This window comes from Nematolebias whitei, chromosome 11, assembly GCF_014905685.2.
Source record: "Nematolebias whitei isolate Nwh7 chromosome 11, NemWhi1, whole genome shotgun sequence".
Classification (NCBI taxonomy): domain Eukaryota; kingdom Metazoa; phylum Chordata; class Actinopteri; order Cyprinodontiformes; family Rivulidae; genus Nematolebias; species Nematolebias whitei.
This window is the reverse complement of record NC_056508.1, coordinates 26,632,169-26,656,497: the sequence shown is the minus strand read 5'-3', so window position 1 is coordinate 26,656,497 and position 24,329 is coordinate 26,632,169. Positions and strand designations below refer to the sequence as shown.

At 39.0% G+C, this 24,329-nt stretch overlaps 1 protein-coding gene across 4 annotated transcripts in view; it reads left to right on the top strand.

Moving 5' to 3' along the window:
- znf512b (zinc finger protein 512B) overlaps positions 1-24,329 on the top strand; it is a 43,319-nt gene that overhangs the window by 2,779 nt on the left and 16,211 nt on the right. For 3 of the 4 annotated variants that reach the window (XM_037684819.1, XM_037684817.1, XM_037684816.1), the window contains exon 4: positions 887-1,021. In XM_037684819.1, coding sequence (XP_037540747.1) covers positions 889-1,021 — 133 coding nt within the window. In that variant the 5' untranslated portion in view covers positions 887-888. Of the gene's footprint in view, positions 1-886; positions 1,022-18,367; positions 18,533-24,329 lie in introns of those variants that run through there. The other variant, XM_037684818.1, reaches the window with a different exon arrangement.

Sequence of the window (24,329 nt, the reverse complement as noted above, 5' to 3'; positions counted from 1 at the left end):
TGTGCCTTTCAGCAGCTTGCATCCTGAAGCCAAGCTCACTGTGCATTTTATGTTTAAATTTATGAAGACCTTAAAAAACAAACTTCAAGGGAACTATCTCTGGAACAGATAAGCCATTATTGCCCTGTATAGTGAAGGCCATGACATAAAAATGGAAACTGATTGGCTCTCACTCAGGGACTATTTGTGTGCTCTTGTTATTTATGAAAGCAACACAAATGTGTGCTAAGAGAAAGCATGTTGGAGTGTAATCGCTACCACTTACAGTAATTAGCTATTGTCAGCCTTCCATTCATTACGCTGTTGTTTGCTGATGGGGAAGGAAGTTTTGAAACAAAGAGCCTGATTTTCAGAGTTGGCATGACATCTACAACATGACAAAATCTTTTAGGAAAATAATGACTTTGATGTGATTTGTGTTTTGCTGTCAGAAAATTAGAATAAGCATTCATTTAAGCAGAGCTTTACCTATTACCAACTGACCCAATAAAGAGATGCATCGAGCAGAGCTGCTCAGAAAAAGCCATTTCTTTCCCTGTCCTCTTTTTGACTCACCTTTTGTGTAATGGGCAGAGCATGAAGTTAGTGTGTGAGTGAGAGTATTGATTTTGAAATGAAACATGGAAGGTCACACCCTCATTACCTCTGCAGATGATGTGTGTACCTCCTCTCAGATAACCTTTAGTCCAAAGGCACCCAATGACCAGCATGAAGACACTGTACTAAAGAAAAAGGCAACTCCATCATTACAGGCTATTGATGTAATAGCGTGCTCATAATGTTCTGACAAACAATGGAAGCAGATTAATGAGCAGCAGAATGCATTTCAATATTGCCTATAGCCATTCATGTCTCCTATCTGTTTGTACTCCATCTACCATTGCAGGCATGGAGAGCCCAAGTGGCCCCAGGCTTGGGAAGCTGTCCTCGTCAGGGCTGCCAAGGAGCCAAACCCTGAAGCTTGGACATCCCCAGGAGTTTGTTAGAGCTTCTCCAGGCCCTGAAACCAACAACATACACAGTGAGTGGAGAGTTGCAACTCATGCCTTAATTGAATCAGCGACGCAAGCTTTTGTTGATATAACGTGCTTGATTTCAAGATGAATTCCATGTGGTGATGCAAAATAAAGAATAGCAACTCTGCATGCAACCTGACATATAGACACATATATTATAACTACGTTTTTATTTTTACACCAATCTAGGCATGTCGAGATAAACAATAAATCAATTAATCGCATAATAAATGAAAATTATCGACTTCATTTTCATTTATCGTTTCTTTGTGTCTCTCTTTCTACTGAAGACACTGGATGACAAAAGGCTCAACTCAGGTGCTCTTCACTGACCCCTCCCTTTTTCTTTTCTCTTTAAAATCCATTTTAACTGTCCAGAATTGCGTTTTTGGATTGTTAAAAGCAGCTAAGTTGAGAAGCTAAGCTAACAGGCCGACCGTGGGAAAAAACCTCAGTCTTTTCGAAGCACCAAAATTCACAGTTGAAACCCGTGCCTTCGTGTAAAAAGTTTTTCTCTGCAAAAAGAAGCTGAGAACTTGTTTACTGATTTTTTATTATTAAAAGCTTTGTGTGAAAAATGCTATGCTAAAGAGCTCAAACCACACTGAGCGTCCGCCATTTTGAGAACCGAAGTGAGAGAGCGGGCAGCATGGTGGTGCAACTGGTAGAGCTGCTGCCTCTCAGCGAGCAGGTCCTTGGTTCAAACCCCGGTCCAGGGGCCTTTCTGGGTGGAGTTTGCATGTTCTCTCCGTGCATGCGTGGGTTTTCTCCGGGTACTCCGGTTTCCTCCCACAGACCAAAAACATGCATGTTAGGCTGATTGGTAACTCTAAATTGTCCCTAGGTGTGAGTGAGAGAGTGAATGGTTGTTTGTCTCGTTTGTTTCTATGTGGCCCTGTGATGGACTTGCGACCCGTCCAGGGTGTACCCCGCCCCTCGCACAATGATTGCTGGGCATGGGCACCAGCGACCCCCGTGACCCAAAATGGAATAAGCGGGTAAAGATAATGGATGGATGGATGGAAGTAAGAGAGCGCATATCATGTCAAGGGGCCTCTCTCTCCCATTTTTCTTAAAGAGACACGGTGCTTGCTCCCTTACTATCCATCCTTAAGTTCAAACAGTCTTATACTGCCATCCGGTGGTGGAAAAACTGTACTACATGCAAAACAAATTAACAAACATTTCTTCTTCAATTTAACAATAATTACTAATTATTGTCAAATTGCAAACAATATTATCGTTTATCGCAATAATTTCTGAGACAATTAATCGCCCAGCAAAATGTGTTATTGTGACAGGCTTACACCTATCTTCGTTTTGCTTTAGCATTGGCTAAAGCTTTGCAGTTTAAACCAACTGTTCTATGTGCCCAAATTCCTGTCACTTATATTTTTGTGCTTGTCAACCAGACTGCATTGTTGTGAATTAGGTTTGTAGCTTTGTAAAATTGAACGGCTGAGAATGTCTGCTTTGATCATGTATAGATAGAAATATGTGCTTGTAAAAAAGATTGGTATTTGTAAAAAAAAAATTAAATTAAATAATACACAAGACACAATTTTTTGTCGGTTTATTTTTGTTTAAGATCAGTTTATAGATGCAAAGCAAAAACTACATGTAAAACTCTGCATTGAAGTTCCATAATTTGCATGTATAAATTTTGAAAATGGAGGATGGTGCCATCGCTACCAAACATGATTCAAAAATATATATCTTGACAAAGATTTTGCTTTTGTTCCACAACACCATAATGTAATGCCTACCTGAGCTGCAGAAGCGCAGACCGTCCTCCATCTTCCAAATGTACTACCCTTGCAGGACCTGCAGTTCAGAAAAGTGCCACCCTGACAGCCAGACCTATCTGTTCTATGATTGGATTGTTAAATTTGTGATTGACATGACATTGACCAATCAGATGAGAGGAAGAAACATCCTGTCAATTCATTCTTGCAAGTTGAAACTCACATGCAAGTTATGGAACTTGAGCACAGAGTTTTACACATAGTTTTTTTTTTTGCTTTGCATCTGTTAACAAACCTTAACAAAAAAATTGTGTAACTTGTGTAATTATTATTATTTATTTATTTATTTATTTTAGAAATTTTTCCATTCTTTTTATGAATTTCAGATTTCTTTTTCAGAAATAAATCCTGTCTAACCCTGAATGCTAGGAAACACCTTGTAACTGCTACTTTCCTTCCATCCTTTGACTATGGTGACTTTATTTACATGAATGCTCCTGCAAGCACCTTAAAACAGGTATGTCTTGTAAATGAGTCCTCGAGGCTCAGTGAGACTAACCTGTATAAATAATGGTTGAATGAATACAGATGTTGGATGCTGTATCATGGTGCGTTAAGATTCATAAATGGCTGTAACTACCGTACCCATCACTGCACCTTGTATTCACTGGTTAACTGGTCATCATTAACTTCACACAGACTCTCCCACTAGTACATTTTCATCTTTAATTCACTTTTTGTTTTGCTGCCTTCATATAGCTCCTCATACATGTCACATTATCAGTGCAGCTACTGCGTCGCTCCCAAAACATAATTACCTGCAGTGTCCCATCAGTGCGGACCGAATTTGGCTAAAGAGCCTTCTCTTACTCTGCTCCTGTAACCTGGAACACTTTGCAAAAAGATCTGAAGCTCTTGACCTTGACCTCCCTAAGGGATTTTAAACTAATGCTAAGTTCATTGCAAAAATCAATGCAGACATGTTCCTGTTTTTAGTATTTTACATGCTTTTAGCATGTTTTTAATTTTGTTTTATATCACTTCTTTTATATAGTTTTCATTTTATATGCTTTTATATGAATGTTTATTGTTATGTGTACTTCATTTATAATTGTTGTTTAAAACAGGTCTTGTAAATGAGTCCTTGTGACTCAGTGAGACTAACCTGTATAAATAAAGGTTGAATGAATGAATTAACAAACATTTTTTTACGCACGCACGCACGCACGCACGCACACACGCACACACACACATTCCTATCTACACATGCTCAAAACATAACTTCTCAGCAATTTTATTTTACATGATTACAAAACTTACAGTAATTCACAACTACGCAGTCTGATTTATAAGCACAATATATAAAGTAAATGTCTGGAATTTGTGCCCATGCTGTTCCCAATGCCTGTGTTGTTCCATGAAAACCTGATTGCCATACCATATAATGGTCCTTGTACTTTTTTTAACCGGTAAATTTTTTTAAATGAAAAATCAATGGTTCCAGCCTCAATGTAATTCCACCCCTCCAACCACAGAGAGGTCTGGAAACTACCTTTTTTTTTCCTGAAACTGTCTCACAGTGAGAAAACCAAACAAGTGTTGGCGAACTCTGATATAACTGAAACTCCAAGCCATCGGGATGAGGATATAATATTTAGGAAAAAGAAAACAGGACATTGGAATGATTATTCAATTCATTGACCAGCAGATTATTATAACTTTGGTTTGGAAAGCTCAGTCTGTTCTAACATAACCCATTTGTTTTGTTTGCAACAAAATAGCCTCTTAATCTGAGACACTTGGAGTGCCAACATTAATTGGAAAACCTTTGTTTTTTCTGTGATATCATTTAGCCCTTCTGGCTGTGTTTTTATGCCCATTTTGATACCTTCATGTGTTAGTGTGTGTTCAGAATATGATTTGTGATATAATTTTTAGATACAAACAGTTGTTTTGCTCCTTTGCTCTAGAAATCTTTGTTTTAGTGGAAGACAATGAAAGTCTGATTGGCAGCTTCTTCCATGCAAGCTCTCAGTCTTAAAACGAACATTAGATGGTGGTTATTTTTATGTTTTCTACATGTCTATAAGTTAAAGAAAAACTCAGAGCTTCTTAAATTAGTAAAACAGACTGGTACATGTGCGTGTGTGTGTGTGTGTGGGTGTTTAAGTAATGTTTTTACAGGTGATAAATTGTTTCTGGTTTTTATGGGACTTTTTAAAGTAACTTTAGACTCTACTGTTTCTGAATGTTTCACTTTCTTTTTCCGTATTTGATTTGCTTTGACTAACATGTAAATCATTTGAGGGATACTAATGTAGTAATAAGTATATTAGTGTTTTAATCAGTCTGATTTGTGTGTGTTTTAAGGACAGCCTCCAGCTTAATTTTTATTTTTTTTTTTGCACAATATAATCTACATTCCACATGTTTTAGTTGAAAATGTGTCTTGTTTGGTTGAAAATGTTCTCTTATCTCAAATATCCCCTGAGGTTTTCATGCCCATAAAAAAGCTTAGTTGTAAACATTTCCAGTGTGGCAAATTTTATGCAAAAAAACACGTTTTTAAGATTCCTTAAAAATCTGTTGCAAACCATTGAGGAAAGATTTGCACCTGCAAATTGTGTAGCAAGAAAAATGGATTTACATGCAAACAAAAGGTAGTGAACACCAAAAATGTTACCATTTTATTAATAAAAATAATTTACTTGTGATGTAGTGTTTTTCACCACAAAAACATGGCATATGATTAATTCAGCTTTAGTTAAAAAAAATACTTTTCTTTGACTGAAATTTCAGCCCAACTTTGAACAAAATGTCAAATGATGTACAATAAAATACTTTTCAGACAACATACCATCTTCTCGCCATCTTCTCAAATTATTTTAGTTTGCACAATAATCATGTTCTAAAGGTTATATTGAGGGGACATACTATATTTCCTAAAATTACCAATTCTTACACAAACTTCTGCTTATTAGGCTAGAAACCTCAGAGGCATCAGTATCTCATCCATCTATCCATCCATCCATTTTCTTCCGCTTATCCGGGGTTGGGTCGCGGGGTTAGAAGCTTAAGTAGGGAGGCCCAGATTTCCCTCTCCCCAGCCACTTGGGCCAGCTCCTCCGGAGGAATCCCAAGGCGTTCGCAGGCCAGCCGAGAAACATAGTCTCTCCAGCGTGTCCTGGGTGTTCCTCTGGGTCTCCTCCCGGTGGGACGTGCCTGGAACACCTCACCAGGGAGGCTTCCAGGAGGCATCCTAACCAGATGCCCGAACCACCTCAACTGGCTCCTCTTGATGTGGAGAAGTAACAGCTCTACTCTGAGTCCCTCCCGGATGATCGAGCTTCTCACCCTATCTCTAAGGGAGAGCCCAGACACCCTGCGGAGAAAACCCATTTCAGCCTCCTGGAGCCGTGATCTCGTTCTTTCGGTCACAACCCAAAGCTCATGACCATAGATGAGGGTAGGAACGTAGATCGACCGGTAAATTGAGAGCTTCGCCTTTTGACTCAGCTCTTTCTTCACCACAACAGACCGGTACAGCACCCGCTTCACTGCCGACGCTGCACCTATCCGCCTATCGATCTCACGCTCCATTTTTCCCTCATACATGAACAAGACCCCAAGATACTTGAACTCCTCCACTTGGGTCAGGACCTCCTCACCGACCCATAGAAGGCACTCTACCCTTTTCCGGCTCAAGACCTTGGCCTCGGATTTGGAGGGACTGATCCTCATCCCGGCCGCGTCACACTCGGCTGCGAACCGCTCCAGCGAAACCTGTAGATCACGACTTGATGAAGCCAATAGGACCACATCATCTGCAAAAAACAGAGAAGCGATCCTAAGGCCACCAAAACGGATCCCCTCAACACCTTGGCTACACCTAGAAATTCTGCCCATAAAAGTTATGAACAGAATCGGTGACAAAGGACAACCTTGGTGGAGTCCAACTCTCACTGGGAGTGAGCCCGACTTACTGCCGGCAATGCGGACCAGGCTCTGACACCGGTCGTATAGGGACTTAACAGCCCATATCAAAGGGCCTGGTACCCCATATCCCCAGAGTACCCTCCACAAGGCTCCCCAAGGGACGCAGTCAAATGCCTTCTCCAAGTCCACAAAGCACATGTAGATTGGTTGGGCAAACTCCCACGCACCCTCCAGGACCCTGCTGAGGGTGTAGAGCTGGTCCAGTGTTCCACGACCAGGATGAAAACTGCACTGCTCCTCCTGAATCCAAGGTTCGACTATACAACGGACCCTCCTCTCTAGAACCCCTGAATAGACCTTACCAGGGAGGCTTAAGAGCGTGATCCCACTGTAGTTGGAACACACTCTACGGTACTTTATCAGTATCTCATTTCAAGCAAATGTTTTTTTTCAAGCTTTTTGTTGTCCTTGTAAGTCATTGACATCACGTGTCAAAGCTCAGAACTGGAACGGGGTAGATTGTTTTTTTAATGACTTTCAACAGAGGTAGTCACAGAGCTGAGTTGAAAGCTTGAAGTGGGAGATAGCACGTGCAACACAGCTTTTATCAACAACACTATAGTCACTCAGCTGACTCATTGATGCCATCTTGCTGCTTATAATCTTACACTGATGCAGCACCTTCATCTGTTTTCTGTGTGAATTATCTAAGGGGATCTGTGTCAGCTTCACAAGGACCTTTTTTTTGTTTCATTGAAAAATAGTAAATCTTAAGGCTTCACGAAGGGTTTTCAGTTTTCAGTTTATTTATGGGGCTTATTTTGTGTTACAACTTACTGTAACTCATTATCTGCTCTCCCAGATGTACTTTTTTCATTCCTTGCCCAATGAAAAGTTGTGTTGTTACATCTTATTGTTTTTTCAGTTATTGTACTAGTTAATAAATCTCTCAGATGAAAGCTTTGCACAATGCAATAATCTGAATGACACCAGACTGAATAGATCTGCTTTATCTCTGTGGTTTTCTTAATCCTTTAATGCTTTAAAACATACCTGAAAGCTGAGTTGTGTGCTTTCCTGACATGTTGTGGTTGAGCTTTATTCTTGCCTCACCAGACACATCTCAGGAGAGGATGTGGTCTCTGAGGATGACTTTGTCACTTTATGTTTTTCTCTTTCTTTCTTTATTTCTTGCAGTGATATATATAATTTTTCTCAGTTAATATCTTGTTTAACCTGACTGTAGTATTATTTTCTTAATTCATTAATTAATGCTGTTCTACAAAATCTTTTATGCAAGTGCTGATTTTCCACCCATTTCTGCAAACTGTAATGCAAGTCTGAATATGTGGCGACTTAGTGAATGTATGTAAACTAGAATAGTGCAATACTGTGTCTGATCACAATATATACTGTGGAAGAATAAATTAAAAGTAGATGCAAAACTTTTTAATTTTCTTTCTCCTTCATATCGATGGCAGCTGCCATGTTGATCCTGGTCTTTTCTGCCACTCTCTGAACAGATTGTTGTCAAGTCTGCTGCCTCCTTTGCTCGGTGAAATAGCCACCACTAAATTTGGAATGCATCTGTATCCTAATCTTTATTGCTCGCATCATCATGTTAAAAAGCTTTGTGCTTGCCGCAGAAAAATGCAGCACTGGATATTTTTCTCCACATAAACTATCTAAGGGTTTTAATCTTGATATTTTTTGTAAGGCTAGGCGATATGGACCAAAATTAATATCTCAATATTTTTAAGATAAATCATGATATACAATTAGGGGTGGGCGATATGGCTCAGATATAATATTGTGATATTTCAGAGCATTTTGATGATAACGATAAATTTTGTGATATAACAACAACAACAACAACAAAACAGAAGTTATAGTTATTCATTTGTCAAAATTAACTTAACATGTTGCTTTGCATTATTATATATATAAAAAAACAAGGGTTAATTTATCTGAAATTACTTTATTTAGTAAAGTATTCAGTTTCAAAGTATAAAAATAAAAATGATCCTTCTGTTATTTAGATTGAAAAAGTCTGCACAAAATATACATCAACAAAATCCACCACAAAAACTAAAGAGCAGGTGCAGTTTCCCAAAATAACTAAATAAAATTAAAGTTTAAGATCTATTGGCTAAATTTAGCCATTTTGTTAGCCGCTAAGGACCGTGTCTTTAGCAATATGATAAGCCACTGCTTTATTAATATTGCGCTACCTCTCACTGTTCCGTTCATAAGGCACAGCACGACTAAATGAGTTTTGACCCATGGTTTGTTTCAGGGAAGGAGGCTGAAGTCAGTTGGAGCTGCAGTTTCACACATGCTTCATACTCCACTTATAGCGCTATTTTAAATGGTGAAAAAGATTCGTAGTGCCGACATTTTGTCGGTACTTATTTTTGGCATCGTCTACATAAAACATTTTGCTGCTGCTCATCTGACAATTTACATCTGAACCATCTCCAAATAACAGCCATTGTTTTCCTTTTTTGCTCAGCAGCTAAGCTGCTCTTCGATATCCTCTCCTGTGTTTACTTGTGCTAAACTCCCGCCCACCTGGAGAAGCAGGAAGTGGGAGGAGGGGCTGGGTTTGTATTCTGTTAAGTGCCCTGAGATGACTTCTGTTGTGACATGGCGCTATAGAAATAAACTGAATTGAATTGAATTATTCAGTGAGGGAGAAGGAGGGGCCGTGTGCAGTTGGTGCAGATGGGAGAAAAATAACTACACAGATTTTCAAGTCTAATAATACTCGATGGTTGCGATAGAGCCATTTTAACCATCATAAATTGAAAAACTCACGATATATCGAGTATATTTGATACATCGCCCAGCCGTAATTTATCGCTTTATAATCTAGCTGTTTTTTGTTACCTTTTTTTAGCCATCTTATTTGTAAAAAAAAAAAAAATCTCTATGCCTTTTTATAATTGTCTATTGGTGTCGCTGTTGTCCATTGTTGTCATCATTCTTTGTTGAAATCAGGTCTCTCTTGTAAATGAGTCTTCGAGGCTCAATGGGATTTACCTGTCTAAATAAAGGTTGAATGAATGAAAATTGTAGAGCTCGACTGATAAGGAAATTTTGGCTATCGTCAATACCAATATTAGGAGGAGCAGGGTCATGCCGATAACTGATATACTGGCTGAAAGATTTTGAGCTTTGTCCACCCCCAAGAATCCAAGTAAACAGCTACTTTTAAACCTGTTTTAACACTTGAAGTCTTCATAGTGCACTTCACATTTTTTATCCTCTACTATTCACCATAAAATTATCAAGTGCGTTATAAAAATATAAATTAAACAAAGAAACACCCTTCCCTGTTTGTTGTTTCAACAGTCATGTATGTTGAAAGCCTAATTAGTATTAATTCTCCTCTACGTTAGATTTATTGTTCTGGATAAAGTTTTACAAGGCCTATGCTAGGTTATCTAAATGTTAGCTTGCTATCTTGAGAGGCCTGCAGCTAATGACAAGTGGGTTGGAGGATTGAAGAGAATTTATTATTGTTGATTTTTTATTTTATTTTACAGATCAGTTACAATAAACTTACCATTCTCTGTTCAGCAAAATACACTACACAGTTGTTCCGTGCTTCGGCTGTGCTTAAAGTGTAAGTGAAACTTAAAGCGCAAGATCTTGACTTGAAAGTAGTCCACATACGCCCTCTGCTGCATACATTGTACAATTACACCTTTTGCATGTAAGGACACAACTGGTTCCGAGTGTTTATACTGGCACATAATGGGACAGTTATTACAGATACCGATATGTCCCCAAACGTCTTTATCAGCTTAAAATATCAGCCCTACCGATATATCGGTCAGGCTCTAATTTATTGTCTACCTTTCAGGCGATAAGATTTTTGTCTGTATGTGTATGTGTTTGTCTTTTGTGTCAGGAAAATACTGTATCTCATGAACCAATGCCTGGATTTTAATGGAACTCTGAGAAAGTACATTTTTACTGTACATTTTCAACTGAATAAAATTTGCAGTCATATCTATTCAAGATGGACATCACATTTAATAGTCCTTAGCAAACATAAAAATTGCCACAACTCAGTCATTTTTACAGATATTAGATTAAAGTTTGCCGACTCTTAAAGCTGAGTCTTTACCAACACTTACCCCAAGTGTTAACAGATTATGCAAGAACTTTCAATAGTTCTTGTGATCATACATCAATATTTGTAAGATTTGACCAACACAGCTCTGACCCCATCTTTTCTCAACATAAGATGAAGTCTGAATATATTTGTTTATTCAAAATTAAAGTTATAATGGATTATTTGGTCAAGTGATGTTTATTGTGGAGGTTTTGGTATATAGGTTAGAGTTATTAAAGATAAGGGAAATTATTTACTGAGTTTAATTTTTGTCTATTTAAATGAATTAGGAAAAAAAATGGCTTCTGCCTAATGTCTTGTTCATTTTGCTTGCTATTGTTGAGTCCTTTTTTAAAATTGGGCATTAAGTCAGATGGTTGGTTGCTATAAATTTATCTTGTATAGTGATTTAATAATTTGAGATGAACATTTATAAGCTACAGCTTCAACTACCTTTTTTGGGACTGCTTGTATTGCTTTTGTATTTTGGACTTTCCTGCCTTCAGGCCCAGGCCTCCCTTGCAAAAGAGATCTGCGATCTCGGTGGGATTTGCCTGGTTAAATAAAAGGTAAAATAAAAAATGTGCTTGTGTTGTTTTAAATGCAGTTTGAAAAAGCAAAGTTTCAAAGTTTCCCTGAACTCAGTTCCAGAGGCTATAAGACTATCAGACACCAATAGTTTATTTTAGCCCAATATAAATGAATGGTTGAACATTAAAACTCATTGCATATTTTGCTTTATTGGGTTTGAACGGAGAATGTTAAAGATTCATACCATGAGCAATAATGAACTCGTAATTCTTAGAAATAATTAATTATAACATGTATTAAATATGTTATGTGTAATAATAAATGGTGATAAACATTTTAATACGGCTTAAAAATGTCATTGAAACAGTAGATTTCAACCACCTAAAAAGCTACAAATCCGTCATCTACTTTGTCTTCAGTTTAAACCAGCAAGCCTTTTCCTTTCCCTGCTGTTGATCATGTATTAAATCAGTATGTGCAAGAAGGAGCCAGTTCTTGCTGGAGTTTGACAACTGAGCTGAACAGTTTTCTGTATGACGCTTACAGGCAAAACAGCAACAACAACAAAAAAAAGTGGTGTAAAGTATTGGCCTGGTAATCACTGACAGAAGTCCACAACACTCATTTCAGACATTTGAATTTTCGTATGCAAATCCTCTAGAAAAATATGAGCAAAGTTTCACAGCAAATGGGCAAATAGCTTTTTATAGCCTCAGTAATTAAGCAATTTCTTTGTCGCTCTAATCAATGTTGTCCTTCATATGTGTGTGTGTGTGTGTGTGTGTGTGTGTGTGTGTGTGTGTGTGTGTTTTTGGGCCTGCACTGTGCATTTGAACTGATGTGAGTCTGCTAAGGTTCAGTCTCTCGCTTCTCTCTTCCTTAGGCTATGACCTAATGAACACTACAGTTTATTGATTATTATTTATTATCTGTTTAATTCCCATTAAATCAGTATTGAATCGAGAATTTGGATATATCAAAATTTAAGAGCCTTTTTGGTATGTTATTAAATTTATTGATGTATTTATTAGGGATGCACCGATCAACTTTTTAAAAATCCGATCCGATCCCGATACCTAGAACTGAGTATTGGCCGATACCGATCCAGTTCCGATATCATGATCATCATAGATTTTATATGAAGCTGTAATAATCTCTCAAGTACAATTTGTACAAATATATGCATGCATGTCCAAAAAGGCAACTTGAGGTAAGTTTTATTAATGTTGGGTAAGTTTTAAAGTTAGAATTAAATTCTGCTAACACAAAACATGTTTCTTTTTATTCCTAGCTTTAAAGTGGATATTAAAGTGATTAATTTAAGTGATTGTTTAAAGTTGTTTTATATTTTATAAGAGGCAGATATAATAATTTTTTCTTCTTTCTGCACTCTTTTCATTCAATGTTTTCTTTTTGATGATTTAAAAAAAAATTGTTTCATTTAAATGAATGAATAAATGAATTAAATTAAATGTTAAATGGCTTCAAACATCTGCTAAGTTCATGGCATAAACCAACAGACATGTTCCTGTTTTTAGTATTTTACATCACTTTATAATGTAGCTGTTTATGTTTTTAATATATATAATTTTCAAATCATGTTTTTTATGATTGTCTACTGTTGTACTGATAAATATCTCCTGGAGGGTAAACTATATCTTGGCTGCAAGTATCAAGCTGAGAAATCCTTTGTTTTCTACAACTGATAGTGGTTGGTCATGATGATATGATAAAGTTTAGCAACTTCTCTGTAAACATTTGAGCTCCGTGGTTTCAGCGATGTCTTCTTCTTGTTCAATCTGAAGCAGGCAGCCTGATTTGGGGCAGCTGCGCTCAGTCTGTCCCTCCTCGGAGAGGGGCAGACTGAGCAGGGCAGATTGGACGCGGCTGCCCGGTGTCAAGTCGCCTCTTTCGGTTTGACCAAAGAGCAGTGCCCCGCTGAAGCCACGGAGCTCGAATGTCCATCGTAAAACTAACTTTACCGCGGTTTAATGTGGTGCTATGGCTCTGCAGACATTGCACAATGATGTCTTGTTTTGTGGTGTTTCTAGTGTAAAATACTTCCACACAGCCGACATGTTTAGATGAAAAGTTGGTTAGCTGTTAGCCACAGTGCTGCTAACTCAGTCCTCACGTTGTAGCTGGCTGCAAACTATGAACTGGATTTCCTGAATGTGAGGCGGGTCTTATTACTCTGGGTTCATGAGACACGCCGCCGTTCAGGAAATCCATTCCATAGTTTGAAGCCAACATGCATCATGGATCGGAAATATCGGCAGGTGGATCGGAAAATCCGATACATAAATTATGCTGGTATCGGAGGCCGATACCAATACTGGATCGGATCTGCCCCATCCCTAGTATTTAGTTATTTTTCATATTTGCAAACAGACATGGTGGATGTAATTATTTTCATCTGCCTTGCAACTGCATATGATTTCATCTGTGCTCTGTTTCAGAGCACTGCTTCAGTCAGTGCTCTGGCTGCTGGATCTACCCACTCAGGATTAGCTATCAGTTGCTACCACAAGCTCATCCTGTCAGCCTAGTCTTATGTACTAAGCCTCTCAGAGATAATGACCAACCTTATTTACTCACATAACACAAAGTTTACAAGTAGACACTTTATCTTTTAAAACAGGTAATTTTATCAATAAGGAAATATCTCTTCATATTAGCTGCCAACTTTATTGCCTGCCTTTTGCCTTCCAGCGATCTGTACGTTTGTGTGTCTATATCAGCAAATTATCCAGTCACAGATATTGACCAAAGATTTCTTGTGGTAGTAGCTGAGACTGATCCCAAATACATGTTCTGAGAGCTAACAGATTGTGCAGGATCTTAAAATTTGGTCATTAACTATTTGGAGTCACTATTAGCAAAATATCTTATGAACTACTGAACAATTTTAAGAATTATTATTGTTATTTAGGAAATAATCTCTGGATGTACCTTTACAAAAATTAACTCTAAAAGTCAGCCCAATTCAAGATGGCTGCCACAGTTTAGCCATCATAATAATGGCACTAAAACTGTCATCGTAACAAAAATGTATGTGAAACATCAGTAGGATAAGATTGGCACAGTGGTTAGAGATGATGCCTCTCAGTGAGAAGTTTGTTCCACTTTGGAGTAAGCTGTTTGGGGGGAAGAATCAGTTTTGTGTTGTGTGTTTCCTTGACTGATGAAGCCTTCCGGAAGGAAGGTGAAACGTTTCAGAAAAAAAAAAAGAAACTGCCCAGATGACCTAACTGAAAATTGTTGGATTGTATACCTGGATTATTGAGCATGGACTTTTTTGGTCTCAGTGAGAAGGTTTGAGTGAGTTTTGCTTCCCGACCTGGGACTTTTCTGGGTGGAGTTTGCATGTTCGTTCTGTTCATGCATGAGTTTTTTTCGGGTACTGAAGTCCAGTTTCTTCCAGAGTCTCCAGGAGAAACTTCTTCATATTTCTTCCAATTTTCTCCCACAGACTAAGAAACATGCATGTTAGTTTAATTGATAACTCTGAACTGTCCCTAGGTGTATGAGAGTCTGAATGGGTGTCTCTTTGTGCCCCTGTGATGGACTTGTGACCTGTTCAGAGTGTACCCTGCCTCTTGCCCAAGTGGAGATTGTTAGCAACTTCCTGAGCCCTGGAAAGGAGAAGCAGGTAAAGAAAATGTATGGATAGATGAATGGAATTGGTAGTAGCTGAGAGTCATTCACATTCATGCTGGGAAACATTCCTTTAAATGGATTGGACGGTGCAGTGATTGTTGTACTCAGCAAACAACTCAATAATACTTAAATGCAGCCAATGATTGTTAGGCATCCACTAATACTCAGAAGGTAAAGAAAGCAGAAAAAATAATTATATTAATACATGTTTTTAACTTGTATAAAACAAATTTATGTTTGTTTGTGTCACCGTTGCTGACTATTTAGGGTCGCAGCAAAGTTCTGCTTTAGACACAACAGAATACATCCAAGGCCCTCTTTTAATTACCATAGGCAGGAATTATTGTACTGCTGGTGTTTGTTTTTATTGCTTATTACAGCAGATGCATCTTATTTTCTAGTAATCTATTTACTGCTTGTGTATTTACTGCTCTACTTGCCAAAAACAAAAAGAACTGCCTAAAGTTAGAGCTACACAATATAATAAAATTGTATTGTCATTACAATATCAGCATGAGCAATATCTGTATCACAAAGAACTGGTTAGGATACAATGAATAGAAGGCTTTTTATTTCTAAGCTTTCTATATATTCATGCATTGGAAGCCAATTGTGTACTGTGTGCCCACATCTGATGTGCCTAACCGTTGCTAAAATGCTAAACTACATAGCAAATGCAAGCAAGACTCAATATCAGTAATTATTTGTGGCACTTTAAATTATGCTTGTATGGCTCAATGTATGGGCAAGCGAGTTTTTGTGTTTGCAAATGTCTACTCTGGCTGCAGGACACTTGCTTCAGCCCCACATCGACCTTCTTCTGAACCTGCATATTTACCTATATTTCCATTAGTCTCCAGTATTTTACCCTCAGATTAATCACCTCCTATCACTTAATAGTTGTCCTAATCTCCGTGTATAATTATATTTTTTTCTATGTATTCCTCTCTCCACCTAATCATCTCTCTTGTTTACCTTCTCTTGCAGTCCCATCAGCAACAGTGACTCAAACTCTTTTCTTGCCATCATGCCATTCTTTCCTTCGTCAGATATCGATTGAAGAATGATTTGAGTTGAAATTAAATTCTGCTTCTTTGCTCAGCCTGGTGCGAGAGCCTTTTTTAAAACTGGATCTTTTGTCATACCTTTTTATTTGTCAGGCTTCAGGAAAGCAGATGAAAAGGAGCATAGAGAGAATAGTGAGCGATTTAGTTGGTGAGTCATTTTCCATAAGGAGAGAGCAGCAAACAGTCTGGAGCTGGCAATGTGTGTCTGGCTTTCATGTGCAAGACTGTATGGCCTGTTGCATAAACACATGTTGTTTGTATATCTGCATGAAATACAACTGTTAAACCCTTGCACGAGCTGTATATGTGGTATTCTTCTTCACTCAACCTTACATTTGGAAACATTTGTTTGCTCTTCTGTCAGTTTAGTTCCCACTGCCTCTTCATCATCAACCCCTTCAAACTGCACATATGTAGCCAGCCATCTAAAGCTGTTGGGATCGAAAGTCTGTAAACACACTATATGGTCGAAATATGCAACAGGTAATAGTAATACATTAGATGAGTAAAATGAACCATACTGTTGGAAAGCTGTAGATATGCAGCAGATGTCAAGACTGGCTGTGTTACGTGTGGTTTAGTAGTGGTATTAACTGATAGCCTGTTTCAGTTCTCTGTGGTGAGTTCTGGCCTTTTATACAAAGTGAGTCCACTGAAAACAGGCTTTCTTATTCTAGCTACTAATTTTAAAACTTTAATGTTAAGAGGTTCTCCAACTTTGAGTCTCTTTAATACTTTTATACGTAGTTGTGCAGACTGTAAAACTAAATTATAGATTGCTCATTGAACAAATAGATCTCTTTGAATACAGATGTGGATTTTTTTTTTAACCTTCTTTTGGTGCAACTAAAGTATTATACAAAAAACGCTGTCACAGTGCTTAAAATTATTGCTTAAAAAAGAACTGTGTCATCAAACAAATGATTTGGTTATGCAGAGCTCATTTCAGATGGTATTTTCAGATAAAGTACAACATAAGTTTGTAAATTGTGGTTCAGGACCCTACTGTTGGCCATGAAAAGCTAAATGGTGAGCCTTGAGAAGATTTACTGAAATTAAAAACTTAAAAAAAAAATTGCCATAAGCACATTTAGCCTTAACTGTTATAAAGAGATAAAAAACATTGTCAGAAATTAATAAAAATCAATACAATGACTCATAATGATCTTTGTTAAATGACTTGTTAACTGTGTTTGTCTATTTCAACCAGCAACTGTTAAGCTCTCAAGTGTCTGCAGCTTTTATTTTATGGAATAAAGTTACTGTAAAATGTTTGGAAACCACTGAAGTAGAAGAAATCGCGTTATAATGGTGCAGTAAAACTCTCACAAGTTTAGCATCAAACGCACTGCGATGTTTTTCAGTTTTGATATGTTATACACAACCTCTACTCTCTTGGCACCCTTACTGCTATGATGATACATCATGTGAGAAATGCAACTTGTGAGAACTCTGTAAGGATTTTTATTTTTAGCTTGGCTGATGATGTACTGTCCAGACTTGTGTGAATACCGAGTATTACATTTTTGCATTCTGTCTGCCACTAATATTGGCTTGTCTGATTAAAAATGTGAGAAATAATAAATTAATAGTGAACAGTGCAGGAATAAATAAATACCAAATCAATACTAATGTGTAGGGATTGCTGTACTTATATTCTTTAGCTTAGATGCAGTACACACTGAATCCATACATGCATGGATACATTTTATCTACCCTTTACCATCCTGATTCCTCTGTGCCACTTTTGCCCACGTACACACAGTAAGTTAGTTATCTTAACAAGGAAAAACAATGGGATTAGATAACTGTTTATTCCAGTTTTATATATTATAATCTACAGCAGTTAACAACTTACCATGTTCCCTGTCTGCTTAGCGTTCATGTGTACTCAGCTTAATTTGCTAAAGTGCTGAGAGAATTGTAAACACCAATGTTGGAGCTGCTCTGCTGGGCAAACAATGTGATGCCACCAGGTCTACATTACATTAAACATCTATTTTTGCTTTATGCTCGGGTTTCAAAATGTCAATGACTTTTTTGTACCACAGCTATGATGCACAGTTCAGCAAATAAAGGTTTAAAATTAATTAATTTAACAGTAGCTGCAGTCACCTATAATAAATTGAAAAAGTTTGGTTTATCACATAATTGCAACAATTCAACATATTAGAAATAGAGCCATTTAGCTGACTCTTGTGTGTGTGTGTGTGTGTGTTTGTGTGTGTCGTGTGTGAATAATTAGCTTAGTTTCAGTTAGAGAGAGGCAGAAAGAAAAAGAGAGGTAGGGAAGTAAGACAAGGACAGTGAGTGTCTCAGACCAGACTCACTGACAGAGTCTGGTTTTGTTTCAGCCAGTGTCCGGGTTGTAAGTCTCTTCTGGTGCTTCTCTGTCTTACTCACTGTGGATTCTGACCTGAGTGGGAAGGAAGATGGGGACGTCTTCACATAGAGGTGCGTAAATAAAGGGACGAACTATACAGAGTGCGTAGGTGTATGTGTGTGTGAAAACGTAGGGGAGAGAGAGGGAGTGAGCGGTGGAGGAAATGAGAGTATGTGCTAAGAAATACTGTAGTTTGTGGGAATATAGGAAGTGGTGAAGAATAGATGCAAAAGTAGTGCTAACATTATGCTTAACAGAGTCTGTGACAGAATAAGAATGCTGTGGGGGGAAAAAAGACTCGATGTAAAGAACATACTGTTCGGGTGACTGTTCTGCGCTGAGTCCTGGTTTATTAGTTGCTTCTCTTTTGTCTGTTAAGGTTGAGGAAGTTGTGACACGGTGCTGCTATTTTACAAACCACGTGAGGAACGTTGTTTGTTCACACTTGTTTTTCTAAACTACAGTAGGTCTAAAACCTGCTGTATAGACAGACAAAGGCTTCTGTGTGAGTGTTTGTCAAGAAAAACAAATGACTGTTTTGTGCGTGTGTGTGCGTGTGTGTGGTTGTGTGGGTAATGTGTGAACCCTTGCACTAAGGGAAAGCAGTTGCAGGCGTAGCTAGGAGAACTCAGAGGTTATTTGAGATCATTAGACAGCTGCCTGCACTCCTGGGTCCTACAGTAAGTCTGCTCTTCCTACTTTCAGAGTTAAACTGTGGAGCAACAGTTACAGACAGCTGTGAGCGGGTCACACTCTGACATTAGCTGAACAGCTGTTTTATCCCCATGGCCTGTGCCAGACAACTGGGCTTTAGGTTTGACACAATGGACCTGCTTTGTTTTACACCAAGACAATGCATGTGTTTGCTATGAGTGCATGCCACACATTTTAGAGTAAGCAAATCAAAGCAATGTTTAATGTATTCACCCCAAATTAGAAAAATGTCATGTATAATATTTAGTTTAAATATTTTTGCTGTTTTGGTCTGTTTTTTTTTTTGTTGTTGTTGTTTTTCTATCTTTTTTTGTTGCTTCCAGTAAAGAGGCCTGTGATAATGGTAACTAAGACAAGTTGATCTTATTCCCATAGCAACCGGATCATATCTTTCCCAAGAGCAAAATTAATTAATTATGCTGCTTTTTACAAGGCCTTTATTTTTTAAGACAGGACTTAGAATACATGCTCAATTTCATTCTCCGTAAAAGAGCAGCTTTGCCGGCTGCATCACCTCTCCAGCTGTTACCCAGCTAATAGAGAAATGCTCTGTTGCCTGGAGAATATTAATGCACTTATATCAATGCACAGACATCACACACCCTGGTAATGGTTTTGTGTACTTGCTTTTGCAGCAGTGTGTACTTTTTTGTGCGTGTTTTACACCTTGAATCATGAATTATTTGGAAAAGCAACTAGTAACTTTGTGCTACTTCTTATTACATCTTACTCTGTTTTGAGTTATTTATTTATGACTCATTGTAGCTCTAGAGACTATAATACAGCTGGCTGTGTTTGTGTCTGTGCTCCTGGATGAAAGAAAAAGATAAATGAGGCAAGAATGCAAAGTTAAGGTTGTGATAGATTTCTTATGATATGCTGCATTAACATCCTGGAAGTCTTAAAGTTTGTTCATCTGCTGACTTGGTTTGTTTTTGTCAGTGAACAGAGGTCGGAGGATAATATTCCTGATGAAAAAGGTCTGATGAAAAATATCTCCAACTGAGCTGAAAGAGTTGTGTGCATTTAGTCTCTGCTTGTCAATCACTTTAAGGGAGGAAAAAATATCTGTTTATGGACACGTCATGTTTCTTAACATGAGTCAGTTTAACAAATTCAGAAGAAAGACAAAACTTTTCCCTCAAAAAAATTCTGAAGTAATTTGAAGCGAGGTGGAACTTAAACCTCTTATCTTTTGACATTTTTGTAGTCATGCATGATTACATAAAGTCTACATCATTTCTATATCCTGCCCTTTTTTCTGCTCTGAATTTAGTCTTGCCATATTAATTCAGTAGACTACAGAGCATATGTAAAGATGCATCATTCTGCAGAGCACATTTACCTGCAGCACTACTGTTCAGCAATATGTGTGTTTAGAATATCTTACTCCCCAGATATCCACTCTTCCTTCTGATCCTCCTTTGCTCCCATCTCCCTCCTTTTACACCTTCACCCACCTGCATACGCTCGTAAACACTTCACTCTCCAATCTCCATCTTTCGTTCCTCCTCTCATCAAGTAGCAGCTTATTGAAGAAAGGGAATGTGGAGGTTTAATTGTAGATGAAAAGGGAGCAGTAATGAGCCGACAGAAGCGCAGAGAAGGATGAGTGAGGGTGTGGGCAGAAAAAGGCGAAAAAAGTGAGAAAGTTAGTCAGGTGGTGAGAAAAGAGGAAAGCAGCAGGATGAGAGATGAAGAAAGAGAGCAACAGAAAGCACAGAGTGAGCTGAGGCAATCAGCCTGCAGTCTGCTGTGTCAGAAGTTCACACAAGCTCCAGTAATTTATATCCTTTGCCCACAGCACTTTCTCTCCCTCATTTACACACACATAAACACCCATACATGAACTGGCATACCAAAGACTTGACATATAAATCCTTGTCTTTGCATGCCTCAGTGTAGTAATGTGAGACAGCAGCATTTCATTTGATGAAATCTTAAAAAAAAATCTGTTTGCTGAAATTTAGTCATACCATTTTTTGCGTGTGTGTATGTGTGTGTGTTTAACAACACATTAAAATAAGAATATACTGGTACTTTTCATCCATCCATCCATTTTCTACCACTTAACCATATTTGGGTCACAGAGGCAACAGGTCCAGAAAGAGAGAGAAAACTAGACATCCTTTTCCCCAGTGACACTTTCCAGCCAGTTCACCCCATTTTCACGCAACACCCCCCACAGAATGCCTCAAAGAACTTGGTCATAAGCCTTCTCCAGATCTACAAAACACATGTAGATCAGAGAAGCAAACTCCCATGACCCCCTTAGCAATTCTGCAAAGGTAAAGATCTGGTCCGCTGTTCCATGACCAGGATGGCAGACGCATTGCTCCTTTTGATTATATAGATTGACAGTTGGTCAGAGTCTCCCTTCCAACACTCTGAATGTTGTCATGTCAACTATGACAGCCCCACAACATCAAGAGCCTTCAGTATCTCTGGGCAAATCTCATCCACCCCTGGCGCCCTGCCACCGAGGAGCTTTATGATTATCTCGGTGACCTCTGCCATGGTAATGGACTCATCTTCCCCAGATTCCTCAGCCTCTGCCTCCTCAAACATAGACATGGTGGGTGGTTTAAGTAGATCCTCAAAGTGCTCCTTCCACTGTTCAACAATATCCTCAGATCAAGTCAGCAGTTCCCCACCCAAACCAAGCACAGCCTGAGATAAGGTCTGCTGTCATTCCCTGAGTCGCTGAACCATGGACCAAGGACCATAGACCAGATATTTCCAATTCACCCTCATTATGCATTTGGGTTTACCAGGTCTGTACCGCAGCCTCCCCCTCCACCGGATCCAACTCACCACCAGGTGGTGATCAGTTGACAGCGCTGCCCCTCTCTTCACCCGAGTGTCCAAGACATAGGACCGCAGATCCGACAACATGATTGCATAATCATCGACTTTTGGCCTAAGATGGCCTGGCACCAAGTACACTTATGAACCACCCTATGCTCAAACTTGGTGTTCATTAGGGAGAACCAAGGCTTAACAGAGAAGTCCAATACGCCAACACCATGCAGGTTCAGATCAGGGAGGCCGTTCCTCTCATTCACCCCCTTCAAGATAACCATCATTGCCCACATGGGCATTGACGTCACCCAGCAGAACGATGGAATTCCTAGATGGCACTCCTTCCAAGACACCGTCCAGAGACTCCAGCAAGGCTGGGTAATCTGAACGTATGTTTGGTGCATAAGCACAAACAACCGTCAGAACCTTCCATCCTGTAGCCCCAAGCCACAGAGAGGCAACCTTCTTGTTCACAGAAGGAACTCCTACACCAAGGCATTTAGGCAGGGGCTTGAGTATCCCCACACACACCTAACGCCACTCTCCCTGGGCAACATTGGAGTAGGAAAGAGTCCAGCCTCTCTCCAGGAGTTGGGTTCCAGAGCCCAAGCTGTGTGTAGAAGTGAACCCAACTATATCTAGTTGGTACTGCTCAAACTCACACGCAAGCTCTGGCTCCTTACCTGCTAGTGAGATGACATTCCATATCCCTAGAGCTAGTCTATGCCACCATGAATCAGCATGGCCAGGGACTCTACCTCGTCTGCAGCCTGACATGTACAGCTCTCAACTTTGAACGAATCTCCCCGCAGGTTATGTGTCCACATGGGGGTGACTTCCTGTTATTTTTTTGGGATTGGCCCAGCCGAGCCCCAAGAGCCAATGCTCAACGAGGTGCTTGACCACCAGGCGCTTGCTGGCAAGCTCCTTCCCAAGGCCTGGCTCCAGGGAGGTACTCGTTTCCCTTTTCCGAGCAAGGTTTTCTGTTGTATTTGTTGTTTTTTTTCATCAAGGTTTTAAATCGCTCTTTGTCTGACACCTCCCCTGAGGCTTGTTTGCCATGGGAGACCCTACCAGGGGCTGATGCCCCCGACAACATAGTCCCCAGACTCACCGGGGTACTCATAACCCTCCACCATGTTAAGGTAGCGATTCTGCGGAGAGGAGAATATACATTTTTATGAGAATAAACTTTTAAATGATTTATTAGGCTTGGTAATAAGTTATTCATGAGTTTGTAAACATTTTATAAAGCATTAATACGTTTTTATAAAGCACCGTCTGTAAAGCATTATTCATATTCATTGCACCTGTATTGCGAGCTGCTAGCTTAGCGTTACGTCAGTGCTGACAGGTGTGGGTGGGTTGCGCATGGTTCGGTAGACGGGGCGAGGTGCTTTTATAATGGTAGGGAAAACACTGCTCACTATTTGCACAAATTAAGTGTGATACTTTTGTCTTTTAGGTAAATGTCATTTTTACTAGCTGTGCAATTTACTTTTTCAAAATAAAACCTTTTATATAATAAATATTAATATTGCAATATCCCCATCACTCGCACAGTGATTGCTGGACATGGGCATAGCACTGACATAGCACTAAGCTAGCAGCGCGCAATACAGGCTCTCTAGCTAAAAAGCTAAAGGCAGCATTCACATTGCCTCTTCTCTCAAACTGAACATCCCCCCCCCCCCCACACACACACACACACACTCAAAAACCATCTGTATAAACAGCGCACAACTCAAACGTGCCATGCTAAGCTAGCAGCGTGCAATACAGACGCTCTATCTAAAGGTGCCTCTTCCACTTTGGAGTAAGCTGTTAGGGGAAAAATCAGTTTTGTGTTGTGTGTTTCCTTGACTGATGAAGCCTTCTGGATAGAAGGTGAAACGTTCCAGCACAAAAAAAAATGTCCAGATGATCTGACTGAAAATTGTTGGATTGTATACCTGGATTATTGAGCATGGACTTTGTTGGTTTTGAACCAGTTTGACATGACTGTCGACGAGGAAGAGGGCCAGTAACAGAGGAGGGAGTGTGCCAAAGACACCATCTTAGCACCAACATAACTGGTTTGTTCCACTTTAAGCTGTTGGGAGAAGAATCAGTTTTGTGTTGTGTGTTTCCTTGACTGATGAAGCCTTCTGGATGGAAGGTGAAACGTTTCAGCACACACAAAAAAAGAAACTGTCCAGATGACCTGACTGAAAATTGTTGGATTGCATACCTGGATTATTGAGCATGGACTTTGTTTGTATTATTATTATTATTATTATTATTATTATTATTATTATTATTATTATTGTTGTTGTTGTTGTTGTTGTTGTTGTTGTTGTTGTTGTTGTTGTT